This window comes from Pinus tabuliformis, chromosome 4_2 (genome assembly GCF_031772625.1).
Source record: "Pinus tabuliformis cultivar Carrire ecotype Pingquan chromosome 4_2, CPIR1, whole genome shotgun sequence".
NCBI lineage: Eukaryota > Viridiplantae > Streptophyta > Pinopsida > Pinales > Pinaceae > Pinus > Pinus tabuliformis.
Genome location: NC_142304.1, coordinates 827,693,567 through 827,707,462, shown reverse-complemented (window position 1 = coordinate 827,707,462; position 13,896 = coordinate 827,693,567). Strand labels below are relative to the sequence as shown.

Sequence of the window (13,896 nt, the reverse complement as noted above, 5' to 3'; positions counted from 1 at the left end):
TGAGCAGTATATAGAAATTTTAATGGAGGGACCGGGGTTCGACCCCTCAACCTCCCCTCCACAGTGCCCACACCTTACCAACTCCGCTATGCATTAGTTCTTAACAATTATGGCTTACCATGCATATTTAAGTTTTCATATGATTAAGGTTCGCGGTTAGGAGGGCCAGCGCACGGGCCAGCCCCCCCCATGTGAACACCACTCAAAGTTACGGTTACGGTTAACCAACCAATGGTCAGCTCAAACCGAAACAGTTGGTGCAAACAGCGTATGTGACCACGCCGGAAGACCGCCGAATGCAACCTCTGGCATTTAATGCCACATAACCCGCCATTTCCATGTGACCAGAGCGACTTAACAGTCAATTACGCCAACAGTTAATTTGGCGGACTCCGCTATTTTTGATTCTGCCTCCAAAATTAACGGCCCTAACTGGAGTTTCTCCATATTTGGAGGAGATTTTTAGGGAAAAACTGTCTGGGTCATAACTGGAGCAATTTTCGACCAATTTTGAAAAATGAATAGTCATTTCTAGATGTTTTCGACATTCTGAACATAATGGAACATGTTTCAGAGGCAATGGGACACCTTTTTATGTGATTTTTCCACATTGAAGTTTAATGAAGCTTGGGGCCACCAGGGAAGGAGGTCAAACCTAGAACAATTGTGGTCCATTTACAGAGTTTGGAGAGTCATCTTAGGGGTTTTGGGATACTCTGAGTACATTCAAGCAGATTTCAGGAGCTGTAGAGCATTGTAAACTATACTTTTTTCCTTTTTGAGCAAATACGGAGGCCCAATTCATGGAGACTGGATCAAGAAGATGTAGCCCAGTAGGGGTCAATTCCTTTATCAAAACATTATGTTAAGTGTTTTTCTTGATAGTTTGTTGTTCATTTGCTTACTGTTGTTCATTTGCTTATTGTTGTTCAATACTTACTTTCATGTTAATCTGTTCATGATTTCACATAAAACTTGACATAAAATTTACCTGTTTCCAACCACAAACAACATAAGGGAACCCTGCACATGAAGCAATAAACAAGCATGTGTTTATAAATCTGTACTTGAAATTAGTACAACAAAACTAACATTCAGCTACAAATTACCTTTTCAAGATGAGCATTGATATGGATGGTCCCTTTTGGAGAGATCGAGAGTGGATTTTTGGACACCCTTCAACTCAGTATGATTTTCATAAGCTCTACTCTATTTTGCATTGACGTAATGAATTAGGACCAATTCTCAATGCCAAATGGGTTTTTATGAATGAATAAAGTCATTGGATTTGTCCATTACCTGATGTCTAGTCGATTAGAGTCTCTTACAAAATCTAGGTGGTTCTTGGTTAGTGATTTATCAAGCCCTGCCCTCCAAAGCCTAGTTGGCCAAAAGTTTCTTTACTGATGGACTATGCCATTTCTACTTAGGAATACAAATAATGAAGTATATTTTATGGAAATGTTCCTTTGCAAAATCTTGTTTGTATTAGGTTCAATCTTAGTTGGATCACATTCCACAAGACTATTTACATTGGTGGGCAATTTTGTTGGGAGATTCCACTAGTGATTAAGGACTCCTTGACTAGTGTTTAGCATTGTCTAAGATTATCTACTTTTTAACAACATTGCAAATGTGTTTTTAATAATAAAGTTAGTTCTCCAAGTGCTTTTTGTCAATTATGGTGTAATAAGGTACATATGCAACTCCTAGACAAAAGAGTATTCTTGATTAGAAATACCAAACAATTAAATATAAATTTATTTAAATCTTATCTTTGTTCTAATTATTTTCATAATTAATTTTAGAAAAAAGATTTGAATTTTCTATAGATCCTTCCTTTCCTTTTTTTCTCTCTTTTTCTCCTTATATAAACTTTTTAAAATAAAATAGCTTTAAATAATTCCAATAAATACAAATACATAAATAATTACTTATAAAAAATTACCAATACAAAACAAATAAACATACATTATTTATAATCATCTCTAGACAACAAAACCACAATATAAAATTCTTCATAGTTAAAAACTTTCATCCTATCTTCTTTACCTCCTAAATAATAATATTACCGACAACACAAATAAAATATAAAAACAAAACATAAATAACAAGTGCTGCATGCAGCCGGTAGTCCCCGGGGGAAGGTCTACGTTGCAGATGGCATACCCGCCGAAATTTTTTCGAAATTATTTTTAAATGATTTGTATTACTCATAGTACAATACTGAAATCGTAAGAGTAATTTTTTATTTTGTAATAAAAAGATGTGGGTCGAAATTGTTTTCAAATTATTTTTGCAGATTTGTTTTTAAACAAATTGTATTGGTCAGAGTACAATGTTGAAATCGTAAGGGAAGTAATTTTTTTTATTTTTTAACAAATATGTCTTGTCTATTGTTGGCAAAGCAGTGGTGGTATAACCATGAATGGGAAATCCAATATAGTTATTGAATTAATTGTTCATTCTGAAATACAATACACTATATAAGACATTGAACTGTTGGTCATTATGAAATACACGATGTAATTACTGAATTAATTGTTCATTCTAAAATACATGATATAAGACACTGAAGTTGTTATTCATAATTCGTTCATTCTAAAATACATGATATAAGACGTTGAACTTGTTATTCATAACTTGTTCATTCTGGAATACATGATATAAGATGTTCTGGAATACATGATATAAGATGTTGAACTGGATGTTCATAATGAAAGACATAAAATTAGATGGTTTTATGATAATAAAAAAACTAACATTCACGAATGTGATTTTATTGTTATAATATTTCCTTGTAGTTTAGGCCTATTACTCAATAACTTAAATTTTTCGAAATCCCTAGAACATGGTTTTCACGTAAGAGTGTGTGAAACGTTACGAGTAAAAAAATATTGTAGGTATATTTAAATAAGTATATGGGAATAGTTTACTTTCATTAATTAAAAATTAATAAATTTATTATATTTTTCTTTATTATTTTTATTTAAATAAATTTTTAACTCTAAATTATATATATATATATATATATATATATATAATTTATTTGATAAATAATTTAATATAAAAAAATTTATTTTTCAAATATTTTAATGTCTAAAAAAAAATTAAAATATAATTTTTTAAATTTTAATTAATTATCAATAATTATAATTATAGATAAATAATAAAGAGTTGAATTTTACAAAATATTGATAAAATATTTTAGTAATTTAAAAGTTTTTTACTTTTCAGTTTAATTAAAAAAATAATATAATTAATTTAAAAAAAACTCTAAAAAATAAGAATTAGTATATTTAATATAAAGTAGTTGTTGGAGGTTTTCATTATATTAAATAAACTAATTATAATAACAAAATTTTAATAGATTTATAAAAGATAGGGTTAAGAATTGCTATAAAGATATTATATATTTATAAAGTAGTTAAGAGTGTATTTAATAATTTTAAATATATTAAATAAATTTATAATATTGCAAAAAATGAATAAAGATAAAGAATTAAGAAATTGTTATAAAATATGATTTATGTAAAAAGAAAAAGAAAATGTTAAGAGTATATTTATAATAATTATGTTAAACAAAATAAATCATAATATAGGAAAATTTTAAATAGTAATAAAGAGATAGGGAACTATAAATAGTAAAATGCAGCATAAGAACCATAAATATCGAAATATTAGTTCCTTGCTAATATTAGTCATATGTTAGGACATTTATCTACAATATATGAAATGTGAAATGAATCATAATTTTTTCTCACCTAATATTAATAAAGTATGATATTGACTCATAATATTTTAAGCAAGCTTATTTATAAATTAAAAATAATATTAATAAAATATAATATTTACGAATAATATTTTAAATAATTTTATTTATAAAATAAATATAATAAATTGATGAATAATCTCCACTATTAAAAATTTTCTAGCAAATCCCTTTAAATGTAGATATCTAACTATTACTTTTATAATTAATAATATTAATTTATAAAATGTTATTTTCTTAACTTTATTTAAGAACTAAATTTATATACTCGTCATAATTTATAATAAAAGAATTAAAACAAATAAACAAATGTTGAGCCACGCAGAACCATCGTTTGCGAACGAAAGTCATTAACTATTTGATGAGAAAGCTTCACGGGCTACACGCGAATTTATATTCTAAAACACACCATGCGTGCTCTGGCGTCAGGTTTGCTAACATTGTCCACGTTTCAAATACCACTATGAATATTCAAATAATTAAAAAAAAATCTAACAGATCCTGAATCAACAACTTTTTATAACAAATTATTTAATCAGATATATAGAAATGAATCTCTATTTTCGCTCATAAACTCACTTCTTTTTTTATCTTCTGTCTGTTAGATTGGGTTGGAGAGAATGAGCTTCTCAATTATCACCCTTATTATTTCTACTTTGCTTCTGGTTGCCTATTTTGCTGCCGTCTCCCACTTGATATTCATGTATAACAACCCTTCGGATATATCTTACAGCATATTGAATTTTAATGGAGTGGCAGAAGCAATCATATATACCGCAGAGTTTTCCCCAGTGAGTATGAGAATTTCCTTTGTACCCGACTTAAGCAATGGCAGTCGCTGCAGAGACCCCCGTCGATACCAGCGCCACCATCACCTGCACACAGTTATGAAATTCAATTCGAGATTTGAACAACATTTATAACACAACTTTCACACCTTCATAGTAAAGAAGAAGAAAAAGGCATTACCAAATCAGTGACAGAGAGAAGAAAGGTTGGCAGTGTAGAGGAGGAAAATTTGCCGGTTACGGAGAAGATGAATGAAAACAATGTGTACCCACATGCAATTGCATTCGCCACTACAAAGAACCTGCAAAACAACATATCATAGGGAAGATCTCAACTTACGACCTCGCCTTCCCTTGTGTTGGGTTCTATGATAAAAAGATGTTCTAATAAAGGTACGAAACACAATATATAAGTCACTGTAAGAGCCTATTGCTGTAAATTCCGCGAATGTGAGTTATGGATGATCTTAACAAATAGAGTTTTTCGCAATTAAAAAAGCCCTTAAACACCATCTACAAATCCCAAAATTAAAATGGAAATGGAACTAATATAAACACCATCTACAAATCCCAAAATTAAAATGAAAATGGAACTAATATATTCAACTTAAGGAACTAACTTACAAATCCCAAAATTAAAATGGAAATGGAACTAATATATTCAACTTAAGGAACTAACTAACTATTGAAGACGAGTGGCTGAACTTGGACTAGACGAAGAAATGGCATGAACAAAAACAACTTTTGTAATGGTGGAACTGCTGTAATCGTGGAAAGTAATATTAAGTCACTGTAAAATGGAACTTACAAATTGTAAAGGTGAACCTCAACTCGACGCTCTCTGCTCCTTTACTCCTCAAACTAGCTGCTCCACACTCTCTGCTCTGACCTTACTCCAGAGAATTAGCTGCTCCACACTCTCTGCTCTGAACTTACTCCAGATTCAGGACAAGGCATTTGTAAACCACCGGGACTCCGGACAAGGCATTTGTAAACCACCGTGGACGTCTCTACATATGCAAACAACTGGCACTTGCAGGATGCACGACACTGCACGCAGGACACGGAGAAATCCCTGGAGAAATAAATTTTGATATGCCAAAAACTTTTTCAATAAACATCCTATTATTATGTTTTTCTTATCAAGTAATTTATATTTAATTAGATTTCAGAAAATTTTAGAATCATTTAAATAGTGTTTAGTGACTTTTGTTTTATTTTATTCTAAAAAGTAATGTCAAATATTTCGGTAAAATATGAGTTCTTACTAATAATTTGGTAACAGTAAAAAAAAAGACAAAAAGTAACCGAAAATAACAAAAAATTAATAGCAGAAAATTAGTGGAAACATACACCCCCAAAAAAATAATTTTTATGAGATATATTTGTTAAAAAAATTTGAAATGTAGGATTTCATGAGTTATAATTGGAAAAATGAGTTTCGGATAACTGAAAAAGTTATTAGAGCTAATTTTATTATAATTTTTTTGGGTGAGAAATTGGAAATGTTTAGGATGTGGTGATGTAATTATTATAAGCTTAGGTTAGTTTTTAGCTTTTTACATCGATAACTATGATAAGGTTAGATTATTATTTTTTTTAAACTTTTTACATTTTTTTAATATTAAAGTAATATTAAAATTAGATGACTAATTTTTATTTTACTTTTTACATTTTTTTAATATTAAAGTAATATTAAAATTAGATGACTAATTTTTATTTTCCTGATTATTTGTAATATATATATATTTTTGTAAGCTTCGGTGGGACCCTCTCATTTTACAACTTTTTACAACATTTTACAACCTCGCAGGATTCAAACTTGGGTGGGGGGTGTGAAAGCCATCCGCCCCAGCCATTACATCATGCACGTCATGTGCATATATATATATATATTTTAATGTTTTCGGAAAAAATTTATTTATTACAAATATATATTACTGCTTGTCTAATATTTTTAACCTCTCATATTTCGAAAAGGTTGTTTTGGAAAAGCTCGGCAATATGAGGAAACTTTGGATAACAAAAACTTTTCATCTCCGAAAACTTTGGATATCTTATTTTTAAGCCGAACATAATGTCTTGAAAGCTGCGAAGCCCGCAATAAGACCCCAACTTTGTTGTCCAATAAAAAATTACATAATAAATTTTATATTATTTTCTACTATGAAAACTTTGGTTAAAGTTGTGATGCACAACGATATTTTTTGGTCAAACAAGAGATTAATATGCGGTCAACGCACAATCGATCGCTAAGAGTCCCAGGCAGGGACTAATAATAATCACATACATTATATTCACCAAAAACCATTATTCATTACGAGAAAGAATTGATCCGACACATTCACATCAATTTCTATACATACAACAAAGAATTAGAAGACTCATCCTAACTCGTTTACAACAAAACCAACCTCTAATCACGTATGGAAACATACATTTCCACACATATTTCCCTATTTTCCTTATTCTCATGTTTGCAAGCCTTCATAACTTTGTTAGGTATTTTAAGCAGCGATTTAAATTTTTTCTCAAGAAAATAGAACTAGATTTAGTTAAGAATGTTTTCATATGTGTATGATATTATTGGTAAATTAGTTGATATATCATGTTTTATTTAAAAAAATAATAAGATTGGTTAATCTGAATAATTTTTTAAAAAATAATTAAATTATGAATATAATTTTTTTTAATAATATAAATTCATATATTTATATCTATATATATTAACTTTGAATAAAGGTTTGAGAGTAATAATTGTTATTTTCTTCACCTAAATCTTTATCTAAAAATACTTATTCTCATGTAATGGATCGATAAAAAGCAGTTACTAACAATATTAAACAAAATTGCAATAACAACTCTAGAAATAAGAAAACAAACTTTTGTTTGGATTTTGTGCCAGGGTGACTCAGTGATTACCTATACTATTCTTGTGCTGCTGACTTACAACCAACGATGTTTACTTCCTATATGCCACACCAGGTTGTGCCAAAGGTACTGAATGCTGCTGTAACTACCGAGTAGATCCAATCTACAGCATATTATTCTAATAGCAACGACTGGAGACTGGAGTCGATGATAAATGAATATCACTTTGCAACGGAATTTGATACGTTTCATTACACATTTCATAAACAGTAAGACTGTTCAACATGAACGTGACCCTTAGACACAGAATAACGGTATGCAAATAAACAAAAATAAGTAGTCAACTTAAATATACTTAACAAAGATCCATGCACATCCTTCTATTTTTACATTGCAATTTTACAGATACAGAAGGTTCATCATACAATATATTCAAAACATGAACGGACATGAACCAGTCAAAGGCAAAGGAAATTTCAGAGAGTAATTCCTTCTATATTTTTGCAGGAAATTTCAGAGTAATTCCTTCTATATTTTTGCTCTAGTGGAGCTTCATGTTGGTGAGAAAGTTGTTGTGTACTGGATCAGCCAAATGATCCAGTAGGTTCTGAAATGGCCCAACTCCGGTAACAAGGCCCTGAATGAAATAACCCAAGATAGCCAACATTGCAAGCCTTCCATTCTTGACCTCCTTCAGCTTCAATTCTTTCATGGACTTCTCGTCCTTACCAAATCCCAGAGGATTGAATAAGGGACCTCCGGGGTATGCGGGATTACCTGAACCACCCAAGAATTTCTCCAATCCCAAGAAATACTGTTTTCCCATCGATCCGGGGTTTCTGTAATCCTGTAATCTTCTGTGTTCTGCAAATCCCATCAGGGCCATCTCTAGCACAAAAAGAGTGAAAGGGTCAGCCCAGTAGTTATATGTCCCTGCTGGAGGAATGACGCCAGTTTGGAACCAGGGAAGTGCGGTCTCCTGTGGGATTAGCCCAAGCTTGCCTAAGATTTCAGGAGCAATGGCTCCAACTGCACCCAGCATTGCGTATCGCCCGTTGATGATTTCTCCATAAACGAGCCAACCTGGTTCCATAAAACCTCCAGGTCCTTCAGGATCCATCAAGCCCAATGGATCAAATCCATAGTCACCAGGAAGGCTGCAATTACCCAAATATATTCAAATAATCGGAAGAAGAATCACCATTCCATATAACTCTTTGAGAATTTCATTGGTGCCCTAGTTCTATAGCTTTTTAAGTTTTATGGATAACAAGGTGAAGAAGAGGACACTAAACAAAATTGTATGAATTGTCTAACCTTAACCCTTACAGGCAGCATGGGATAGGCAGCATGAATATAGAAATTAGTTAAAAGCATGGTTAAACAACAGCAAAAGCTGTCGAATTTGGCATCCTTTTCAGATAAGCTGCATTCAGTACAGTATATTAGCAAACAATGATCCCACAACAGTTATAAAAATTACCCCATACCCAACCAAGTTGGTCACCAAGGACCCCAAAATCAGCCCATCTTGAAATAAACAAGCAATCAAGACCTTACCTTCACTATATCAGTTAAGAGACTTCACGACATTCACTTTTCATGAGGTAGGCAACCCTACCTAAGGGAACTCATAGAAAGGGCTGGAAAGAAAATCAGCCCGTTCTCCCCCACCCCAGTAAGCTTCAGCCAAGTTTCAGATAAACAACATGAACATGGGGAATCCATTAGTGATATGGTAACCAAATAAGAAAACTCGTATTTGTAGGTAAGAGAGGAAGAAGCGATGGATATGTTGAAGTGGCAAAAAAAGGGTCGATAAATCCCGGGATGATTTCAGGAGAGATTCACAACAGACAGCATAAGTTCACCCCTTTGTTAACAGAGGGCTTGCTGGTTTAGTGAAAGTGGGGTGCTGTTAATGCTATCACCAGGATTCAAGTCTCTTCAAACATATGCCTGTTTACTGTGGGCCACTTTTGGGTGTGTTTGAACTTTTGCTAGTGCTTGTGCTTGTCTTTGCAGTTGGGGCCAAGTGCAAATCCTAATCAATTTTGACCAAACAAATAATTCCATCATGACATTTTAGCCGAAAAAAACAGATTTGAATGTTGCAAACTGACTCCATTAATTCTAATACTGCCAATGCTCCCACAATGGAGAAGGGCCAACTTGCCACATTGAGATAAAAGGAAATTAGTCAAAGAAAAACAAATTACCCCTTTGAAGCTTACCCATCGGATAAGCACCATGAAAAAGAGAAACTCGTAAAAGGGATCTCCATTGTTATGAGATCAAAGGATGGACAAAACAATATTCTTGTCAAATATTGGATCCAACCTCCTTGAACTTGGATCACATTGGTAGCTAACAGCATTTGCCATCAGATTTTCACAACTTTAGTAAGTTGAAGAATCGTTTCATACACAAACAATATAGCACCAACAATAATGGTTTGAGCCCTGCACTTCACCAGCTAAAAATTAAAAAGCACAATTGAGCCTTGAGCTTCACCGAGCTAAAAATTAGAAAGTGCAATTGAGCCCTTGGCTTCCCCAACTAAAAATTGGAAAGTACAATTGAGCCCTGAGCTTCGCCAGTTTAGAAACAAAGTCAATTAATGTTATGCAGTACAATGCCCATGGTCCAGGACTGTAATCATCATTCCCTTTCTTATTCAACGGTAATTTCAGGCTGAGAATGAAAACAAATGGAATCCGGATTAGGAATATCACCTGCCATCCAAGTAGGAGAGACTCTGGTCTGATGCAAACCAAAGCTGCCTGTCTCCTTGCTGCAAAAGTAGGCAGAAGTTTCTTAACAAATATACAAAAAGTCAATTGCCAAGACAGGTCTACAACAACATTTAAAATGCTACAACTCATAAAATCAGCCATAGGCATCATTGCACACTAAATGAAAAAATTAGAATGACAGGGTATAAGCCATTCAATCTCAGAGTTGGAAATACAAATTTAATATTTGAAAAAATATTATGGAAAGAAGGCCCTCATTACACAACAAATACATTGGTTAATTTGCAAACAAAAGCACAACAAAGTTCAAATACAAAAATAAAAACAAGATAAATCTGTAAATCATTACTGTTTCAAAAATTCAAACACAGGACAGTACTTTCTAACGAAAGTCTGCTGGCATTAAGTTTTGCTTTTGTTTTTCTATTTGAATTTTGGTGATGTACGAGGACCTCCCCAATCCTCTTGCTTAGCTTAGTAAATTTTAGATTGGCCTCTTGGGTCTCAATATCCTAAGGTATTATAGGCCACCCATATGAGGTCTGCGGTACCATTAATTGGGTATGGTAGTGAGCTTAGCAGAGTCTTAGCAGCTGGACGTAATTAGTATGGTAGTGTATTTTTTAATTTTTGAAATTTTATCTTTATTAGGATTATAAAGATGTTTTTCTTTACGTGAGCAAATAAAAGTCACAATACCACTTTCAAAAATTCCAAACAGTATACAGGATGGTTAAGAGTCACAATAGCAATTTTAAAAAATCTAAACATTATAGAGGATTGTTAAGAGCATCTTTTTTCTCTAAAGAGGTTATAGGGTTAAATTTAGAAGAAGTTAGAGTATATATTATTTTTTAAAAGTGGGTCTTTTTTCCCATAAACAAGGGATCTTATACACTAATATAATGTCTAACTTGACAATGACCTTAAAACTGGATTATTATTATTATTAAAAGAGAAATCTTCATTTTACAACAAAACAATAGATGTTGCAAACATACACTGAATAATAAACAATAAATGTTGCAAACAGACACTGAATAATACAATAAAAATAAAAGCTACAAATTGTTCCCAATCCATCCTGATTTAAACCCAGTGAAGCAATTTTTGCAAACTTATTTTAACTTCCATGTTGATTTGAATCTAGCAGAGCAATTTTTGTGAACTTATTTTAACCTTAATGTAAAGCATTTAATTTGGTGTAAATCAGTTAATTTGTGTGGGATTTAGTCTCTATCAAATCTGAAGTTCAAACTTTAGAAAAAAAATCAATAATAAAAACCACCTTTAAAGAAATAATACTCAACAAACCTCAGAAAAAAGAATTGAGAATAAAAACTACCTTCAAAAAATAGTGCTTAAACTATGTATAAATATACATAATATGATTAATTATACATAATACGAGTTTCCATATATATTTTTGTTTAATTAACAATAATATTAATTATTCTTTATTATTATAAAAGTAATTACAATTTTCTTTATATTTAAATATATAATTTTAATAATCAAATTATTATATAAAATATTTAAAAAATATATATATTTAACTTAATTATAAATTTAAAATTAAATTATTATTTCTATTTTTATTAGTAAATTAAATATGTATATATGAACATGAGCATAAAAATATGCAGACCAAGTTTCATGTGCACTTCAAAATTCCAAACCTTAAGGATGGAGATCCCTAATTCAGACAAATACATTAGATATTAAATCTTATAACAACCCCAGGTGCATATCTGACCAGGGAGATATATATAGAGAGTGTAAATGTACACAGAATAGAATTATCTGAACCAGAATTTTTCCATGGGTATACTCCATATAAGCATCCAAAATATAAAGTTTTCTCGAGTGGGTACATCATTAGGTTTGAACATATACATGATACAGTGAAGATATACAACCTAAAAGGCAAAAACAACAAACACAAAACAGAGAATCCGATCTAGGCATTTTCTGTAATTTGATATATTATATATAGAATTTAGAAATCTTGCAAGGATTCTTACCAACCTTGACGGGTTTGTTCGATGATGCCTGGCTTCTGACCGTAAATGAAGTCCTTCTTGATGATTGGCTGAAATACGGTGGCAGAACCAGAGCTTTTCCTCCCAACAGCAACTGTTGCCTGCGTCCAATATCCCCTCCTATGGCAGAGAGGGAAGGAGAAACCAGTGCTTTTGCTGTAATGGCTGCCATTTTAGCAGATAATTTCTCTGTGAACTTTCAGCAGAGAGAAAAGAGAGGCACCCAATAGAGAAAATAGCCCTTGCTTTGATGAGTTGGCGTATTGGAATTAGTTTACTACAATATGGACCATGCTATGATATCCTGATGGAAATTGGAGGTGATAGAGTTTTAGCCAATGGAGAGGGAATGAAATTCCACTTATGGATATTATTGGATAGGGAATCTGTGGTTCTCGTTAGAGTTTTTGGGTCTACCTGGATTAATATTGGTTATGCGTCGGAGGATCAAAATATAACCTTTAGTACGTGAGGGTGGAGTTTATAGATAGAGGAGTAAGTGCAAAATATTTAGCATTTTTAATTAATTTAATTCAATTATTTGAATGGTATTATTACTGTGCTAATTGTACGGTTATATATATAGATATATAATAAAATGTGTTTCTGAATTTAATATAAATTGGGTTTAGTCCGGATCGGATCAGATGGCATCCATGGTAACTAGAGCAGAATACTCGAGCAAAACATGATTATTGAATTAGAAGTATGTATATCTTTCAAATAAGCTTTTTTTTATATCATCATTTATAAAGTTTTGATAATGGGACCTGGTTGGGATTTGAAAAGTTGACGAAAAATAATTTGTACTATAGATTCTTCAATAATTATGTCAAAAGATATAAATCACAGATATCTTAAATCTAAAATTAAAAATAATTTTAATTTTAATTTTTTTTAATTAAAAAAATGGTTTAAACTTTCTTTTCAATAATATTTTAATTTCTTATTTTACTCATCTTTGGCATTTTACTCAGACAGTTGGATGGGTCGGTTCTTTTATTGTGGAGTGTTTTGTATATTACAATATGGTTTTTTTTATTTGGGTGTGTTTCCTAGGGTAAAATATATGATTATGATTATTTTGTTATGGTGTGTATGTTAAGATAAAAAGGGTTTATAAGATATTAGTGACATTAAAATTTTTATTAATTTAAAAATTAACTTTAAAATTAAGTTATAAGATTGCTTTAATAATGTTTTTTCTCACTTTATTATGACAATGTTAATGTTATGTTTTATGTTTAAATTGTGTTTGGAATTTCTTTATAATTATAATATAAAATTTGTAAACCATAATAAATTTCCATTGCGGCTATCAATCTTCTGTGGCTATTGTTAGTCTCATTGCGGCTACCAATCTTCTACGGCTATAGCTCTCTCCCGGTCCCCTCTGCTATAGCTCTCTCCCAGTCTCCTCCGCTAAAGCTCTCTCCTTGTCCCAGACAACCAAAAACAGAAAACAGATAACAACGTCCTGCCACAGGACGGCGATCAATCTTGTCTTCAATGTTGCAAGAAAGATTGGCCACAGAAAGCAAAGGCACTAACTCCCGACTTTCTGAACAAGCATAAATTGAACGTATAATACCTCACCGCCTTGCGATCTTAGGCGTATACAGTGTACAGTCCAACAGAAAAAGACCCTGCGCGTTCGTTCAACTCAA

The 13,896-nt window shown here is 31.8% G+C and overlaps 1 protein-coding gene and 1 long non-coding RNA gene across 2 annotated transcripts; both read right to left on the bottom strand.

Annotated features, from left to right (window-relative positions):
• Positions 1–4,438: 4,438 nt before the first annotated feature.
• On the bottom strand, positions 4,439–5,832 carry LOC149172220 (uncharacterized). Its single transcript, XR_016259620.1, has 3 exons — positions 5,369–5,832; positions 4,742–4,862; positions 4,439–4,647 (listed from the first exon to the last, which is right to left on the bottom strand). It is a non-coding gene; the product is annotated as an uncharacterized LOC149172220 (long non-coding RNA).
• A 1,922-nt stretch (positions 5,833–7,754) lies between these two features.
• On the bottom strand, positions 7,755–12,532 carry LOC149172219 (photosystem I chlorophyll a/b-binding protein 3-1, chloroplastic-like). Its single transcript, XM_089424261.1, has 3 exons — positions 12,216–12,532; positions 10,167–10,225; positions 7,755–8,588 (listed from the first exon to the last, which is right to left on the bottom strand). The coding sequence occupies exons 1-3, from the start codon at positions 12,399–12,401 to the stop codon at positions 7,973–7,975; spliced, it is 861 nt and encodes a 286-aa protein (XP_089280387.1). The 5' UTR covers positions 12,402–12,532; the 3' UTR covers positions 7,755–7,972.
• Between the last annotated feature and the right edge of the window lie 1,364 nt (positions 12,533–13,896).

Excerpts from the sequence above, each read along its gene's own strand:
- LOC149172219 (XM_089424261.1), bottom strand. The coding sequence starts at position 12,401 with ATGGCAGCCATTACAGCAAAAGCACTGGTTTCTCCTTCCCTCTCTGCC. Across the intron at positions 10,226-12,215 it reads CATCGAACAAACCCGTCAAG|CAAGGAGACAGGCAGCTTTG; the intron begins GTTGGTAAGAAT and ends CTACTTTTGCAG. Across the intron at positions 8,589-10,166 it reads CTCTCCTACTTGGATGGCAG|CCTTCCTGGTGACTATGGAT; the intron begins GTGATATTCCTA and ends GGGTAATTGCAG.